Here is a 19023-nt window from a genome sequence, read left to right on the forward strand (position 1 = left end):
TGTGATTGTAAGTCAAGGACTACCTGTAATGGTTAATGGAAGGAAATGTTTTTATTTACGTTTTATTTTTCAATCTCTCTTTTGTATCTTTTTCACTTTTTTGTACTCTTAAATTTACTAAATTATAACATATATTATTTTACCTAGCATATACATTCTGCATGCTTCCACAGCAGAGACTTTTTTGTATGCATTTTTCCAGTGCAGTTGTCAGATCCCAGTACATTTTTTGAAGTAAATATTCATTTGTGATCCGATTGACTCTGTTGTAGGGGATTACATCATTTCAGTTGCTTAGAAGTGGAGACAGAATAGTGTGATATCCCATGCTAAAAATATCTCAGTCCAGATTTCCAAATGACCTCTCCCAAGGATTTTAGATATTATAAATATTGAATTGCATGGAGGCAAATACCCCAAATGCTATGGACAAGGAGTAAAAGAAATATCTCAATTTCTTTTCTGAAAATCCATTCCAGAAATTTAATAAAATAAAATAAATAAATGACTAGAATAATTGTTAGCCTCTTGAGAAACAAACAGAGTTATTATCACTATTACTTACTGAGAATATCAGGCAAATATCACAATTGTATTCACCAACCATTCTTTTGTGGAGGTTATTCAGCAAGATATCTTCAGACTATATAAATGTAAAAGGATACCCTTAATAATCCAACAAATCATCCTTGTTGCATACAGCCAAGAATATCCTAATGAATGCATCCACATCTGAGAAGATAAAAGCATCTTTATTTGTAAAACATGAAATAAATCAGTCACAGTATATTGGTGAGTTGGAATACATCATTTTATTAACAGAATTAAGTTGGGAAACTTTAAGGAACTGACAAAATATATCTTCAAATAATTTTTTTCGAGCTTCACATCTTTGATTTGAACCAAAGCTTTGCTATCAACTCCTCAATTGAAAATGATCCTATCTATTTTCACTAGGATTTTTTCAATGTTTTTGTAAACTGAGTATTTTTCCCCCCAAGGTTATTGGATGATCAGCCAACTCAGGTAAGCATGTTCATTATACATTAGTCAATAAATGTAAAGAGAATATTAACCAATCTCTGTTTCTGGACAATATTAGCAGGTGGTTTAGCAAAAGCCGTGACTTTCTTATTAATTCTCATTCCCTATCATTTATATTCTCAGAGCTGGTAAAAGGCCATATGCATATATCTGATAAAAGTTTTACTAAAATAAAAAAATCCCATTCCAACTTGAGGCTGGAATTATTTAAATTATTTAAAATTATTATTATTATTATTATTATTATTATTATTATTTAAATGTGTCGTTGATAGTTAAGATTGTGTAATCCTTGATGGTTTCTGAGCTTGGTTGTTTTCTTGTAGAGGTTTATTACCTGACTAAGTAATATCAATGGTAGAAGAGTGTGAGATTTGTTCTCTGTTTATATGCTAGTGGCTTGCCTGTCAGTATTGGTGGGAGTGGTCTTGGTGGTTCCTTGTTTAGGCTGTTGTTTACTATTAGCTTGTTTGAATTGATAGTTCCTTGGTTGAGCTATTGCTTATTGGTCTAGTATTAATCTTGATATTAATCTTCTCTTATCTGGGTGCTGATTGTTAGTGATGTTGTGTTTTGTGTTGTGAAATCCATGATATCATGAACACTATTATGTTCATGAACACTAAAGCAGAGTAATCCCATTGTCTTTCTCATTTACTTGGGAAAAGTACTGTATTTTTTGGTGTATAAGACACACCTTTTTACCGCGAAATATTTAAAAATTGGGTTCGTCTTATGCATTGAATGCTCCCGAGGTGGGGCGGGAGGTGGTGGCGGCAACTGCTGAGGCAGCTCCGGTGGCTTCCCTTCAAGGAGCAGCAGCACCACATCCCTGCATATTCATGGAAGTGTCTGTAATATGCTAAATGATTTAGCTTTACTAGATAAGTGGTAAAGCAATGGAAACTGCAGTTTAATGTTTCCAAGTGTAAAATAATGCATTTGGGCAAAAGGAATCCTCAATCTGAGTATTGTATTGGCAGTTCTGTGCTAGCAAAAACTTCAGAAGAGAAGGATTTAGGGGTAGTGATTTCTGACAGTCTCAAAATGGGTGAACAGTGCAGTCAGGCGGTAGGGAAAGCAAGTAGGATGCTTGGCTGCACAGCTAGAGGTATAACAAGCAAGAAGAGGGAGATTGTGATCCTGCTATATAGAGCATTGGTGACATCACATTTGGAATACTGTGTTCAGTTCTGGAGACCTCACCTACAAAAATGTATTGACAAAATTGAACGGGTCCAAAGACGGGCTACAAGAGTGGTGGAAGGTCTTAAGCATAAAATGTATCAGGAAAGACTTCATGAACTCAATCTTCACTCTGAGCGCCCTTGGACCTGTCTGCCCCTGCCTCAGCCGAGCTGGGCAACAAAGCCCTGACTTTCTTCTGTAGTGAGAGAGTAGTTGCAACAGGCAAGGCCAGGGGCGGAAGTCCTTTGTTGGTGCAGCAGGGGAGGAGGAGGCGGCCGCACTGGCAGAACAGCCCAGGAGACCCTGCTCCTCTGCTGCAGCGGGCGCTCCAAGACCCTCACCACAGCGCTTGTGCCACGCAAGGCAGGGACTCAGCTGAGGCAGGGGCGGGCAGGACTGAGGGCAATCAGAGCGAAGTTCCCTCAGCCAGGGGACAGTCAGCACCTGACTGCCCCCTGCCACAGCCGTTCGCCTGGCTCGGCTGAGACAGCTTCGTTCCAAGTGCCCTTGGGCCTGGCTGTCCATGCCTCAAGACCAGTGCAGTCTTCAGAGCGCCCCTGCCACCAGCCCTGGTATAAAAACTCCCCCATGGCTGTGTAGGCAGAGCCACAAAGGGAGCCAGGTGGCTGAAGCTGCCAGCCCAGGGACGCTGCAAAGAGCAGCGGGCTTCATCTTGCCCTTCACTGCAATGGCTGCCTGGCCGAAGGCCCCACTGTAATCCACCCACCCTTTTAAGCCACATGTCCACACGCCGGAAAAGACATGGAAATAGAGGTAAATCAGAGAAGGAATAGAGAAAAGAGAGAAAGATTGAGAGAGAGAGAGAGAGAGAATGAGAGAGGGAGAAGAGGAAAACAAATGAGAGAGAGAGAAGGGGAGAGAAAGAAAAAGGGAGAGGGAGAGGAAAGAGAGAAAAACAGAAATGAAAGCGAGAGAAATGAGAGCAAAAAGGAGGAGAGAGAGGAACAAACGAGAGAGGGAAGGGGGAGAGAGGGAGAGGTACACAGAAATGAGAGGAACTAGTAGGGAGAGAATGAGAGAGAAGAAAAAGAGAGAGAGAAGTGGAGAGAAAGAAAGGGGGGAAAAGAGGGAGGGAAAGAGAGAAGTGGAGAGGAAGGAAGGAAGGAGGGAGCAAGGGAGAGAAGGAAGGAAGGAAAGAAGGAAGGGAGACATTTCCCAGAGAAAACAATAGGAGCCACAAAGCCCATCCACTCGTGGCTGGAGAGGTTACTATTACTATTACTATTTAATATTACACCATTTGGTTCAGAATACTTTTTTCCTTGTTTTCCTCCCCTTAAATCTAGTTGCGTCTTATACATCGGTGTGTCTTATATACCGAAAAATGTGGTAATCTATTTTCTAATAGTAATAAAATTATTTCAATTTGTTAACTAACTAAATATAATTACTTGTTTTAATAATTACATAACATTTAGAGAAATTAAAAAAAACATTTTCCATGAAAACAAAAAGCTGTCATCTGTAATACTAATCTATATTTTTGTCAGATTTTAAAGTTATGGTTATTTGATCCAGATAAAGCAGATAGTATGGAACAGAAAAACACTGCCACTTCGCCAGCAGTAGTAAGTATTTTATTTTGTTTTAAAAGTATAAGACTTTTAATTTACATGTCATACATATAATGCTATCACACTTTCGGAAGCAAGGTAAAATTGCTTCTTATATCTTAGTTAATCTGGCACTTAAACATATTTAAAAACATTTTTTCCTTAATTACTGCACAAGAATATTTTCAATATGGCAGCTGAAGAGAAAACAGATAACTTCAATCCCACTGAATGGTAATTCAATTGATTTTTGGAGAAATATGTTCTGAATCAGATATTATAAATTTATTCATGTATTTGTTTGTTTGCTTGCTTGCTTATTTGTTTATCCAATTTATATGCCACCCAATTCCTTAAGGATGTGGGCAGCTTACAACAAATAAAAACAACATTTAAAAGAACAATTTAAAAAATAATTACAAAATCCTAGTAAAAGCCATATACAGTGGTACCTCGTCTTATGAACTTAATTGGTTCCATGATGAGGTTCGTAAGTAGAAAAGTTCGTAAGATGAAACAATGTTTCCCAGAGGGGCAGGTGGAAGAGAGGGGGGAACACAGCAGAGGCTGCTCGGAGGGAAGCTGCCTGGCGGCTTGTCAGCCAGCGGGGCTTCCAACTTCCTTGAAAGTGTTTTCAGCGGTAGCAGCAAAGGGGAATCCAGACCTTCGGCCTCAGACAAGGCTCCCTGGCTCTTACTCTGGTGTGTGTGGGGTCCCTGAATACCGGTAGAGAACAAGGGGAGGTTCCTTTCTTTCCCCTTTGCTCACGGGGAGCAAGCCGCCGAACTCTGGTCCTCAACGAAGCGCAGGTGATAGAGACACAGTGTAGGGGGAGATCAGTCTGTCAACTAAAGAAGAGCAAAACTGGAGCACCGTAGGCTCTGAGGATGGTGGGGGGGCATGTTTCTTCCATCAGACTTGGGGCCGCTCGATTGTTTAGTTCCCTGAAAACTTCGCGAAGAAGTTGAGATAAGGGCTCTCACAGCCTCTTCATTTTCTCTCCCCCCCTATTTCTTTAATGCTGCAAGGAAAATTTACGTAGCAGAGCCGAGAGGAGAGCAGGAGAGCCGGCCACCCCTTGCCGTCCCTTGCGAGAGAGGGAGGGAGCCTTAAAGAAATGGGGGAGAGAAAATGAGGAGGCTGTGAGAGCCTGTATCTCAACCTCCAGGACACCCCACTCCCATTTATTACTCCACCCGCCCCCTTTTTGTTTCAGTTCGTATCTTCCCTGCCAGTGCTTGGATCAATTGCAGGGAAAATGTATGTAGCAGAGCCGAGAGGAGGGCAGGAGAGCTGGCCACCCCTTGCCGTCCCTTGCGAGAGAGGGAGGGAGCCTTAAAGAAACAGGGGGAGAGAAAATGAGGAGGGTATGACAGTCCATATCTCAACTTCCAGGACACCCCACTCCCAATTATTACTCCACCCGCCCCTTTTCCCTGCCTCTCCAAGCACTCTGCCAGCCTTGCTTTATCCACCCGCAACTGCAGAGAGCTCCTCAGACGTGCTGATTTCTAGTAGATGGGATGGGGGGAAGGGGGAGACCCCGCAAGGGAAAGCCTGGCTCCAGTTCCCTTTCGATCATCAGAGGTGCAAACTTAAAAGGGTTTGTTTTGGCCGCTGCTTGTAGCAGCAGCATCCGGGAGAGAAGCGAGGGTTTGTAAGATGAAAATAGTTCATGAGAAGAGGCAAAAAAATCTTGAACATCCGGCTTGTATCTCGAAAAGTTCGTATGAAGAGGCGTTCGTAAGACAAGGTATCACTGTATATCTCTCCATATCTCTCATGGCTGGATCTAGATGGTGTCTCATTCGATCACCAGTCCCAGGCCCACCAAAAAAGCCAGGTCTTTACAGTTTTATGGAAGGCCAGTAGGGTGGGCGGATCTCCAGGGTCAGCTGGTTCCAGAGAGCCAGAGCCACCACAGAGAAGGCCCTTCCCACTGGCCAGTTGCATGGGACCCGGAGAAGGCCAGTCTCGTTGGCCCTTGTCAGTCACTGGGAGGTATACAGTAGGAGGCAGTTTGAGTTTGAGTTTAATCAGATTTGTATGCCGCCCCTCTCCGCAGACTCGGTGCGGCTCACAGCAACACAATACAATGTAAAACAAATCTAATATTTAAGTTAATTTAATTTAAAAAAACACCACAAATTAAAACCAATCATACATACTAGCGTACCATGCATAAATTCTACAAGCCTAGGGGGAGGGAACATGTCAATTCCCCCATGCCTGATGACATAGGTGGGTCTTAAGGAGCTTACGAAAGGCAAGGAGGATGGGGGCAACTCTGATATCTGGGGGGAGTTGGTTCCAAAGGGTCGGGGCCGCCACAGAGAAGGCTCTTCCCCTGGGTCCCGCCAAACAACATTGTTTAGTAGATGGGACCCGGAGAAGGCCAACTCTGTGGGACCTAACTGGTCGCTGGGATTCGTGCGGCAGAAGGCGGTCCCGGAGATATTCTGGTCCAGTGCCATGAAGGGCTTTATAGGTCATAACCAACACTTTGAATTGTGACCGGAAACTGATCGGCAACCAATGCAGACTGCGGAGTGTTGGTGTGACATGGGCATATTTGGGAAAGCCCATGATAGCTCTCGCAGCTGCATTCTGCACGATCTGAAGTTTCCGAACACTTTTCAAAGGTAGCCCCATGTAGAGAGCATTACAGTAGTCGAGCCTTGAGGTGATGAAGATAGTTATATTTAATGGTCAAATGTGAAAGATAGTGGATCAAAAGAGAAAAAAAAACAACAAAAAAGGGAGAATACAAGTAGTAGTAATAATGATGATGATGATGATGATGACAACAACAATACACCATGTACAAATCTAATGTTAAAAAACAATTTAAAACCCTTATTATAAAAAAAACAATCACACAATCTAACAGACCATACATAAATCATAATAGCTAGGGGTATATCAGTTTCCCCATGCCTGGCGACAAAGGTGGGTCTTCAGGAGCTTTCGAAAGGCAAGGAGGGTGGGGGCAGTCCTAATCCCTGGGGGGAGTTGATTCCAGAGGGCCAGGGCCGCCACAGAGAAGGCTCTTCCCCTGGGTCCCGCCAGACGGCATTGTTAAGTCGACGGGACCCGGAGAAGGCCAACTCTGTGGAACCTAATCGGTTGGTGGGATTCGTGCAGCAGAAATAAAAGAGAAGAGAAGGGGAAAAGATAAGAAACGTTTCCAATGAAAGAGAGTTTTGTTGGTGTATTCATGTTTTTTCCATCATAGCATCAAGGTAGACGCCTGTTGATAGGCACACCTACAGTAATTGTGTATGGTGTATATAGGTTTTTCCAATCAGATCAATGGGTGGCCACAATGATAATGTTAATTCTTTGGGCTGGCGGGAGGAAGGGGAATACAGCAGTGCAGTTAACCAGTGTGGTGACAATGAACCAAATGGCTCAAAAGGATCAATGGAACTTCAATCAACATCTTCCCTGGCAGGAGCTAAGTAGAACTATGTTGGGTGATAGCTTTCCATTGTGGGTGATTCCTTAGAGCAGGCCAGACATGTCACATGTAGGCCACACCCACTCCAGCTCTGCAAAGGCAAAAAACATCACAATATGTCATATGACATGATCACGTTTGGCACCTGTGCTTTAGAGAGTGGTTGGAAGTAAGCAGAGCTTGATGGGTCTTTATTCCAGCTGATGGTGACATGGAATTGGCTCCAGAGGGTGCACTGGAGGAAATGGCAATGGACAGTGGCTTAGACTCCAATTCTCCATCTTGAGTCTTCTGCTGCAGAGAAAACAGAGACAATGGGTTGGCACAAAGCAAGTAATTGGTGGTTGATTATAGAGTCTTAGCCAATGGAGCCTTTAGTAATCAGTCTGTCTACTGTACTGGGTGAAGGGAAAGGCAGCATATGGAAAGCCTACATGGTATTGGACCAGAATACCTTCGGGACCGCCTTCTGCCGCACAAATCCCAGCGACCGATCAGGTCCCACAGAGTTGGCCTTCTCCGAGTCCTGTCGACAAAACAATGTCGTCTGGCGGGCCCTAGAAGAAGAGCCTTCCCTGTGGCGGCCCCAGCCCTCTGGAATCAACTCCCCCACGGAGATTAGGACTGCCCCCACCCTCCTTGCCTTTCGCAAATTATTGAAAACCCACCTATGCCACCAGGCTTGGGGGACATAACTGACCCTTAGCTGTTTCATTTTATGTATGGTTTAATTGGATGGTATGACTGTTTTTTATAATTGGTTTTTATAATTGTTTTTAATATTAGATTTGTGCTTTGTATTTTGTTGTGAGCTGCTCCAAGTATTTGGAGAGGGGCGGCATATAAGTCTAATAGATATTATTATTATTGTTGTTGTTGTTGTTGTTGTTATCTGGCAGAGGTGAGGGGTAGGATGAGTGCCTTGTGTTTTGCGGCTGCTGCTCAAGCAGTCCTGAGATATAGCAGCCATTTTGATAGGTTCTGTTGCCTATAATAGAACAGAATAACAAAGAAGGGACTTTGGAGGTCTTCTAATTCAACCCCCTGCTCATGCAGGAAGTCCTATACTATTTCAGACAAATGGTTGTTGAATCTTTTCTTAAAAACTTCCAATGTTGGAGCATCCACAACTTCTGGAGACAAATTCTTCCACTGATTAATTGTTCCCACTGTCAGGACATTTCTTCTTAATTCTAGGTTCCTTCTCTCCTTGATTAGTTTCTATCCATTGCTTCTTGTTCTACCTTCAGGTGCTTTGGAAAATAGCTTGGCTACCTCTTACTTGTGACAACCTCTGAGATATTAGAACACTGCTATCATGTCACCCCTAGTCCTCCTTTCATTAAACTAGACAGGCCTTACAACGCTGGACTGAAACTTCCTATGATCAATGTGATAGTTGAGATCCCAAGGCAGAGATGCAGGATAGTTATGTTGATGGCTGGCAAGCACCTGGATTAAGGACACTTACATAATCCGGGCTCCTTTACATATTCTGGTAATTGGAGTGAGGGCTGGGTGTAGTTGGGTCTTTTTGGCTTCCATCATATGAGAGGAGTGGACCTGGAATGCTGCCACATAGCCATTTGGAATATGTAGCTTCTCCTAGGACAGAGATGGTGAACCTTTTTCTCTCGGGTGCTGAAAAAGCATGTGCACCTGCTGTTGCACATGCCTGAGTGCCCACACCCATAATTCAATGCCTGGGGAGGGCAAAAATAGCTTCCCCCACCCCCCGGAGGTCCTCTGGAGGCCGGAAACAGCCTGTTAACCAAATTCTGGTGGGTCCAGTAGGCTCGTGTTTTGTCCTCCCCAGGCTCCAAAGGCTTCCCTGAAGCCAGGGCAGGATAAAATCACCACCACCCCCCGGAGGTTCTCTGAAAGCCAAAAACTCCCTCCCAGAGCCTCTGTGCGAGCCAAAAATCAACTGGCTGGCGCATACATGCACATTGGAGCTGAGATTGGCAAAAGCTTGTGTGCCAGCAAATATGGCTCCGCGTGCCACATGTGGCACCTGTGCCATAGGTTCGCCATCACTGTCCTAGGGGATAGCTTGGACATGGGAAGGGCCTTAGTTTTCCAGAAATTCTACCCTACATGTTATGCTTGCAGCATCTTGATATGTTAAATCTTATATCACTGAATAAGTTTCATATCTTTCGAGGCAATGGATAATCTCATGCATTTTGGAGTTTTTGTGACATGACACTTTAGTAGTTGAAATATTTGTTATATATTGCCCAGAGTCACTTTTTGTGAGATGGGAGGCCATATACATTTCATTAATTAATTAATTAATAAATAACATAAGCTCACATTTTTTCCTCTCCAAACAGGGGTGTGTTCCAGATCCTGCTACTGCCAGTTTGCTCAGGGAGGCAACAAGCAGGCACATTGTGAGCCACATGTGTGGTTCGTGAGCCTGTGTGCGCACATGCACAGTACTAAAAAAAGCTGTGCATGTGCAGAAGCAAAAAAAAAAAGATGGTGCCACCTGTGGCGCCACCAAGAGAACCAGCTCAGGGGCATGGCAGGCCTGGGTCACTGCCGATTCCAGCAACCCAGGCTGCAAAGGTACTAACAATTCTATATAACCGGTCCAAACAGGTAGGAACCCACCTCTGTCTCCAAGTAATAACCAGGTTTTTTTTACACCATTCAATTAAACTATTTTTGGAAGACCTCCAAAACCCCTTTTCTACCTATAATTGGCTTGTTCTTGAGCTTGTAATTTGTTCTTTTGCTACAGCCTTCAGTTCATTAATTTAAATATTGTAGAAAAAAATAATTTTATTAAGAAATAATCTTTAAAAAAAGGATCATCCACTAGTTATTCTGAGCCATTAGATTTGAATTCTTTGTCACTTTTGAGACTGTGACACTGCATTGATTTATGGTTTTATAATAAATTTTATGGTTGGTCAACTCACAGTAAAAATAAATTTCATACTAATCATTATTTTTGTATTGTTAACTTATCTTTGCTAAGAAGTAGAACTTTATGCAAATGAAGTTATATTTATATTTAACAAAATGGTTTTTTTTTTAATCGTCTTAAAAATAATAACTGTTTTTATTTCACAGTATTCTAGTATCCTTAGCAAGCAGTTCTGGAATTTGGGACAGGAACCTAGCATTAGAACATTGTATACAGGAATGGAATATTATAGCCAATCATTTGTTAATGGGTACTGCTCTTTTAATTACATTATATAGTGTAATGCAATGCTTTTGAAATGACAAATGAAGGGGTAGCAAGAATGTAACCCTTCAGATAATGCTAACTGACAGTCATTAGCAACCCTGATAACAGTTTTAAAATTAAATATTATCTGAAAAATTATGTTTCCTCCCCATGTAGCAAGAGTCAGGGTTAATAGTTAGTTGAATTGTGATACAATAATGCTGTGTGCAAAAATAAATTATAATATTTCGTTTGCCTTCTGATAATGCCTTTTTTCCAATTAGCCAGCTATGACTTTGTCAAACACATCATTATTTCCCATCTGTAATATACCTTTTTTTCCCATGTGACCATCGTTTTTCATGGTGCTGGCCTTATTTAATCCTTACTATGATGTATTTTTAAAAAATAATTTCTGGGGAAAAAATGAATTATTCTAGATATTTTTTTAAAATTGTTTCTCAGTAAGTCACTTGTAATTCCATTTCTCTTGCAACTCACCATCTAACTTTTTAAAATCAATATCTGATATATGAATAAATAAGTGCCTTGTACATAAGCTGAAAAGTGAAGAAGAACGCAAGGCATATGAAGAAAGAATTTACCTGACATTTTTCTGAAGCAAAATAGTGAGATGCAGAGAAAAATCGCAATCCATTTGACAAAAAAATTCAAATATTGCAGTACCACCACTGATAAATTAATTGTATGAAACTCTCTCACCAACTAAATGGAAAAAATAATTGCCAAATTATTGGGATGAGCAGAAGTAGGCTTAGCTATTATTTCAAAATTTTTAGCAATGTACTCCTCAAAGCAGCATTGTAGAGGAATGGAACAACTCACCATGGTCAACTTGCCCTGGTCAACTTGCCATGGCCAATTCATTGCACCAACTCCCCACAGGACAACTCATCACAACCAACACATCACAGGACATCTTGCCACAAAACAATTCAACAAATACAAAAGATAAATTAATTTTGATGGAATCAGGCCAATAAAAATGAAATTTAAAAAGTCAATCAAGAAATACAAGATTACAATGATTTCAACAAAAACATGATCATCAATAATAAAAGTGCCTGAATGGAATGAGTAATGCAGGGTTGAAATGTTCTGCTGCAAGTTGTCCTGTGGCGAGTTGGCTATAGCGAGCTTTCCTAGACCCGCATTCAAGGGCGGGTTGCTCTTACCTGAATACCAGTGCACACGCATCATGACGAATTGTGCGCACGTCCACATGTGTGCGCAGGAATCTTGTGAAGGGACACACACATGAGCAAGATTTTGGCAAATTTTTACTTTTGGCGCATGCGTGGAAGTAAAAAATTACTGAAATTGCATGCATGGGCACATCTTCTCATGAGACTTTGCTTCTGCACATGCGCAGGAACCAAAATAAAGTCAAAATAAATTTTAAAAAAAGATGATGCCATGGGATGGACCGGTGAAGACCGCAATGGAGCTGTTGTGAGCAAATTGCACAATCCGTGGGCTGCTACTGGAACAGAGCTCCGGGGCATACCGGTAGCAACCCACTTCTTCCCAAAATATACCTGGATTATACTACAAGCAATAGGTTTCAGCAAGCATTACAGTTCAATACTATACATCATCATATGTATCAGCAGCAGACTTGGATGTAAAATAAAAAAATCCGTATATGAAAATGATCTGCCCTTGTAAAAATGGTAATATTGACTTCCAATCTCATATTCTATTGTATTCTATCTTCTCTTGAGACATACATAAAAAGCTACTAACACACCTTCTAACTCAATTTCTGGAACAGATTGAATAATTTTATGTTCAATTTTTGCTGGCATGTAAGTACCCCAAGGTAAATCACATTGCCAAGCTTGGTTTAGTAGCCTGTAAAACTATGATGGAATGGCTGTAAACTACAAATGTCTATTGAAAAAAGATATAAATACCATAGTTGGTTTTCCAACAGAAGTAATGGATTCCACTCCGTATCACCATTGCAATGATGATGTTACTACTGTGTTTTCTAAAAAAAAAGTTCCTAGTCTGATTTTTTGTAATGGACATAATATAAGCACTAATCCAAAAATAAGCCATGGGGGATGGACATGGCCATCTCAAGAGGTGGAGAGTGCATGGGGGCCAATGGCATCTTGCCGCAGCTGCAGCCAGCCAGCCCCTTGGCACATCACAAGCACGAGCATAAAGGCAGAGAGGGGAGAAGACGGGCGATCCAGACATTCTATATGGTGTGAAGTTTCTGGTTAATGCCTTAATCAGAATTAATGCCCTAAATAATGCCTTCAATTAATTAATTGAAGCCAAGCATAAAAAGAAATACAGTCATTTATTAGGTGCAATATTCCGTCAATACTCCGATGGAGTCAGAACTAACCTCATGTAACTTACAGGCCCCTGTGACCCTGGCACCTTCTTCCTCCCTGGGCATGTCATAAATCACATTCTCCAATGAACCACATTGGCAGGCTGTAAAAACCACAGCCTTCCTAATGACTCCGGTAACCTAGCATACAATATGTATAAAGACATTTGTGGAATGTAGTTTCAATTATGGCAACCAAGCAGCTCAGTCAGTTCTCTCCCCCACCTCCTGCTTATGACAACTTGAAAACTTTGAAAGTTGACATGCAGCTGCTTGATTTACAGGAGGCTTGCATTAGGCTTGTGCAATGGCACTAGCAGAAAGGTGAAACATAGAAACATAGAAGATTGACGGCAGAAAAAGACCTCATGGTCCATCTAGTCTGCCCTTATACTATTTTCTGCATTTTATCTTTGGATGGATATATGTTTATCCCAGGCATGTTTAAATTCAGTCACTGTGGATTTACCAACAACTTCTGCTGGAAGTTTGTTCCAAGCACCTACTACTCTTTCAGTAAAATAATATTTTCACACGTTACTTCTAATCTTTTCCCCAACTAACCTCAGATTGCCCCCTTGTTCTTGTGTTCACTTTCCTATTAAAAACACTTCTCTCCTGAACCTTATTACACCCTTTAACGTATTTAAATGTTTCGATCATGTCCTCCCATTTCTTTCTGTCCTCCAGACAGATTGAGTTCATGAAGTCTTTCCTGATAAGTTTTATGTTTAAGACATTCCACCATTTTTGTAGCCCGTCTTTGAACCTGTTCAATTTTATCAATATCTTTTTGTAGGTGAGGTCTCAAGAACTGAACACAGTATTCCAAATATGGTCTCAACAGCGCTCTATACAGCGGGATCACAAACTCCCTCTTCCTGCTTGTTATACATCTAGCTATGCAGCCAAGCATCCTACTTGCTTTCCCTACCACCTGACTGCACTGTTCACCCATTTTGAGACTGTCAGAAATTACTACCCCTAAATCCTTTTCTTCTGAAGTTTTTGCTTAGCACAGAACTGCCAATACAATACTCAGATTTAGTATTCCTTTTGCCAAGTGCATTATTTTACATTTGGAAACATTAAACTGCTTAATTATCTAGTAAAGCTAAATCATTTGCCATATTACAGACGCCTCCAGGAATATCAACTCTATTGTACACTTTAGAGTCATCGGCAAATAGGCAAACCTTCTCTACTAAACCTTCGCCTATGTTACTCTCAAATATATTAAAAAGAATAGGACCCAGAACAGACCCTTGTGGCACACTGCTTGTAACCAGGCTCTGCTCAGAATACTCGCCATTAGCAACAACCCTCTGATATCTATGCTTCAGCCAGCTGCAAATCCACTGAACTATCCAGGGATTAAGTCCAATATTCACTAACCCTATCAGCTCTTTATGTGGAACCGTATCAAAGGCTTTGCTGAAGTCCAGATAGGCAATATCTACGGCACCACCTTCATCCAACATTTTTGTGACATAGTTAAATAAATCAATGAGATTATCTGACATGATTTTCCCTCAGTAAAGCCATGCTGGTTTGGGTCCAATAAGTTATTGTCTTTTAGTTGCTGATTTATCCTCTTTTTGAGTAGAGTCTCCATCATTTTAACTATAACTGATGTCAAGCTAACTGGCCTGTAGTTACTGGCTTCTTCTCTACTGCCCTTCTTGTGGATAGGCACAACACTGGCCATTCTCCAATCATCAGGAACATCTGTTAAAAGGGATTGGTTAAACAAATCAGTCAGGAGGGTAGCAATGACAGATCTGAGTTCTTTAAGAACTCTGGGGTGGATGCCATCTGGACCCATTGCCTCATTTATCTTTAATTGTTCAAGTTCTTCTAAGACATCGGCTTCTAAAATCACTGGAGCTGAATCCCTACAGCTGGAAGCAATGCTATATCCATCCATAGTATTATATTGCAAGCTGCCTTCTGAGAAAACTGAACCGAAGTAGCTATGCAAATGGTCAGCGACCTCCTTATTCCCATCAATATACAGTGGTACCTCATCTTACGAATGCCTCTTCTAACAAACTTTTCGAGATACGAACCGGTGTTTAAGATTTTTTTGCCTCTTCCTCCGAACTATTTTCACCTTATGAACACAAACTGCCTCTGGTGGGATGAAGGTTTTTTTTTCTTTTTTGAAGAAAGAAAAGGGAGGGGCAGCTTGGAGAGAGCGAAAGAGTTTGCATTAAGAAAGCAAGGAGAACGGAATGCTTGCAGAGGTAATGAAAGGGTATGTTTTGAAGAAAGAAAAGGGAGGGGTGGCTTGGCGAGAGCGAAAGAGTTTGCATTAAGAAAGCAAGGAGAATGGAATGCTTGCAGAGGTAATGAAAGGGTGTGTTTTGAAGAAAGAAAAGGGAGGGGTGGCTTGGAGAGAGCGAAAGAGTTTGCATTAAGAAGGCAAGGAGAACGGAATGTTTGCAGAGGTAATGAAAGGATGTGTTTGAAGAAAGAAAAGGGAAGGGTGCCCCCCTTGTCTTTCTTTCTTCCTTCCCACTCACCCTTTCCCCAAGCCTTGCTTCTTCTACCTGCCCCCTTTTGCTGCTCCTCCCTGGCCTCCGTTCATCTCCCTTCTAAAGTTTGGGATTTTCCTGAAGGATTTGCACGCTTTTACATTGATTCCTATGGGATGCATTGTTTCATCTTACAAACTTTTCACCTTACGAACCTCGTCCTGGAACCAATTAAGTTCGTAAGACAAGGTATCACTGTATGTATTATCTCCAGTACTAAGCTTTGTGATGCTGCAGTTTTTCTTCTTCCTATCACTGATATATCTGAAGAAGGTTTTATCCCCCTTCTTTACAGATTTGGCAATTTCTTCCTCCTTTGAGGCTTTAGCAGCATACATTATCTGTTTCGCCTCCTTCTGTCTCATTTTATACACCTCTCTGTCAGCTATACTTCCAGACTCTTTATACCTCCTATAGGCAGCCTTTTTTTCATTGACTATAGCCCTTACATCATTGCTAAACCATAGTGGTTTCTTCTTCCTGTTACCTTTAGTGATTGGCCTTACATACAGTCCAGTGGCTTTTAAGATGGCCTTTTTTAATGCAGTGCCATTTTATCCCTGCCCTTTAATTCATTATTTAAATAATAATAATAATAATAATAGAGCAGAGCAGAGTCAGCTCCTTGCCTTCCTTTCCTTTTCTTTATTTTTTAAAAGTAATTTTATTGAATATAAATATTTTAAAAACATTTTCAATCAGCACTTCTGGGAGAGCAGAGAAGAGAAGAGAAGAGAATGTTCCACGAGGAAACAAGGCAAGACATCAAACCGTAAGTGATTGATCCCTACTGCCCATTGAACACCACAAAGCCTCAATCTGCCCAGCGCACCCCAGGACCTCCAGCACCCTAGCACCATCAAACTTTTTGCCATTAGCCCGAACCCCCTGCAGAACCCAGCTTACCCTGCCTCCAGCCGAGCTATCAACCAAGGCTTGGAGCCATCAGAAGCTTGTAACCCAAGAGAATAACCAAGAGAGTAACCCTTAGTTTGAACAAGCGCTAGGAGTCCTGTTAACAACAAAAGGACCTGTAAATGCTCCATTTAAAGAGAGACTGAAAAATCTTCTAAATCACCTCCGCAAACACCATTTGGGCTAATAAGGCAAGCTTAAACTACCAGGTGCTGGCTGTGAAGGAAGAGGGGGGTTTACTGTACATTTGAAAGGCATTGTTCTTGCCTGTTTCAACTATTTGCCTCTCTCTTAAAATTACAAACTCTACAACCCTAATTGCCTCTCCCTCAACACACTATAAAGTCATAAAGAGGCCCACTAAGCAGGAAGCCAGAAACTCAGGCAAGGTAACCAAAAGACTTTCCTGAAGCACTAATACACCCACACCCACATCCTGGTAGACAGACGCTGGCACAGAACAGCTCAAATCAAAGCAGAAATGCCAATCAAAAAGAATATACAACAACAAGAACAAAAAGAACAACAAGCAACAACTGATAATCACAGCTATCAATGCTTTAAATGCAATGACATTATCAATTATCATGATGGTTTCATAAAATGTCAGACTTGCAATCAGTCTGCTCACAAAAGCTGCCTCAATATTTCTAAACATATTGCCACCTTTCTAAAAGCAAACTCTTCATTATATGTGCTCATCCTGCACCCCCAAGCTAAATATATTTAGCAGTTTGTCTGATGAGATTAACACCTTAAAAGAAGCCATCAAAACCGAACAAACATTCATAGAAAGTATTGAACCAAGACTTCTCAAAACACAACAAGAATTCACAGAAAGTATTGAAGACTCTCATCCATGGAGAAAAATATCCAAACACTGGATCCACCCGACAAAATACCACTCACCACTCCACTACCACAACCTCAACTTCAACTACTTCCAATACTCCAAAAACCCACTAATTCTGCCACTGATATCTCTACCCTAGTCAAGGATGCCATGGAACATGAACAAAAACGCCAGAATGCTATCCTCTTTGGTCTTGATGAAAGTCATGAATCAGATGTAACAAGAATAAGAAATATCATCCACCTCCATCACTCACATGCACAAACAATCGCCCAAGAAGACATTTTGGAAGTTACCAGAATTGGACCTGAGCACAAGTACAATGATGGTCAATAGCTCCCCACTTCTGCAAAGTAGTTGTTCTGTCTGGGTTCCCCCAGACATTAACACCAACTAAAAACAGTAGCCAGACACGCTGGTAAAAAGCAAAGTCATTTAATATCTTTGAAAACAAACACAGATAACAAAAACTGTTCTTACAAACTGGAATGCTGTGAAGCTTCACAGAAGAGTCACGACGGCCAGACAATACAACAAGCTTCTTGCTGGCACACACACCACTGTAGATAATAAAACCCACGCCTCCCCCAAGTTTTCAGCCTTCAAGGCCATAAGCCAGAATCACAGACGCCAAGGATCTAAGCAAGGTCACAGGACTCCCAAAATATAACTTTCCACAATACAGGAAGGGCGGGCCTGCCTTTTCAACCTTTCTGAGGAGAACCACACCCAAACCCAGCTGTTGCCTATTAGGGATGGAAATACCTGGCTAATTGTCCCCTTCGTTGTGCTGCCCTTCTCTGCCTCATATCTATGATGGCTTGTGTGTTCTCATCTAATGACTCCAGGCTGCTTGCTGGGGAGAGCTCCCCCCCGGGGGTCTCAGACTGTTCCCCCTCCTCCTCATCCTGACATTCCTGTTCCCTGTCTGCCTGGTTCTCCTCCTCTTCCTGTTCCTCGCCCTCCCCCTCTGAGCATGGAGTCGGCAGAGTTCCAGCCGTTCCCTGAGGAGCCTCAGACTGAATCACAACAGTAGTATGCAAAACTAAACAAAACAGTAATTCATCAAGACCATTAACCACATTGCCAGAAATAACAAGTCCTTCAACAAACTCAGATCCAGACCAGATCTTTCTCTCCTCCAACGTATTCACTCTTGCGAACTACAGGCAGAACTCAAGAGATGCTATGAACTTGGTGAAACAAACCTTTACATAGATTACCGCACAGAAAGCATCAAACCCAAAAACCATAATTCTCCCCACATCTTCCGGTCTAACTTTCAAGCTACCATCTCACAGCATCAAACTGACACCTGCCAGACCACCATCCCACAACAACAAATGGACAACCCTACCACCTCAAACCAAGAATAGGAAAGCGTGCCCTTTACTTCCTCTAACCACCCCAAAACCAATCCCCAACACAAGACCAATCTCAAATGTAAACTATTAAATGCTAGAAGTTTAGTCAACAAGATATCTGAATTCCTCCTACTTGACACCTCCAACTTTGATATAATTTTAATATGCGAAACATGGCTAAATACTTCCTACCCAGACTCCATTATCACATCAAAAAACTACCATGTGTTCTGCTCAGACCGTGAATCCCGCAGAGGAGGCGGAGTAGCTATATTCTTCAAAAAATCACTGAACCTAAAAATCCTCAAAGTTGCACAGGATTTATTGGTACCTGAAACTATTGTCTGTGATTTATCCCTAAATACCACAATTCGCTTCTTACTCTGCTACAGAGCCCCGGAGTACGACATCGAACATGCTAACAAATTATCCATATTACTAGCGTGGGCAACCAACTGCCCATACCCCATTATCTTCCTCGGAGACCTCAACCTACCACACATCAACTGGTCCTTAAATGAATGCAGCACGGA

At 41.8% G+C, this 19023-nt stretch overlaps 1 protein-coding gene across 1 annotated transcript in view; it reads left to right on the top strand.

Annotated features, from left to right (window-relative positions):
- LOC139157370 (cation channel sperm-associated auxiliary subunit epsilon-like) overlaps positions 1-19023 on the top strand; it is a 144080-nt gene that overhangs the window by 35921 nt on the left and 89136 nt on the right. Inside the window, exons 3-5 of the mRNA XM_070734069.1 lie at positions 1002-1026; positions 3744-3821; positions 10351-10454. Coding sequence (XP_070590170.1) covers positions 1002-1026; positions 3744-3821; positions 10351-10454 — 207 coding nt within the window. The remainder of the gene's footprint in view (positions 1-1001; positions 1027-3743; positions 3822-10350; positions 10455-19023) is intronic.

The sequence above is a fragment of the Erythrolamprus reginae genome, chromosome 1, assembly GCF_031021105.1.
Source record: "Erythrolamprus reginae isolate rEryReg1 chromosome 1, rEryReg1.hap1, whole genome shotgun sequence".
Classification (NCBI taxonomy): Eukaryota; Metazoa; Chordata; class Lepidosauria; order Squamata; family Dipsadidae; genus Erythrolamprus; species Erythrolamprus reginae.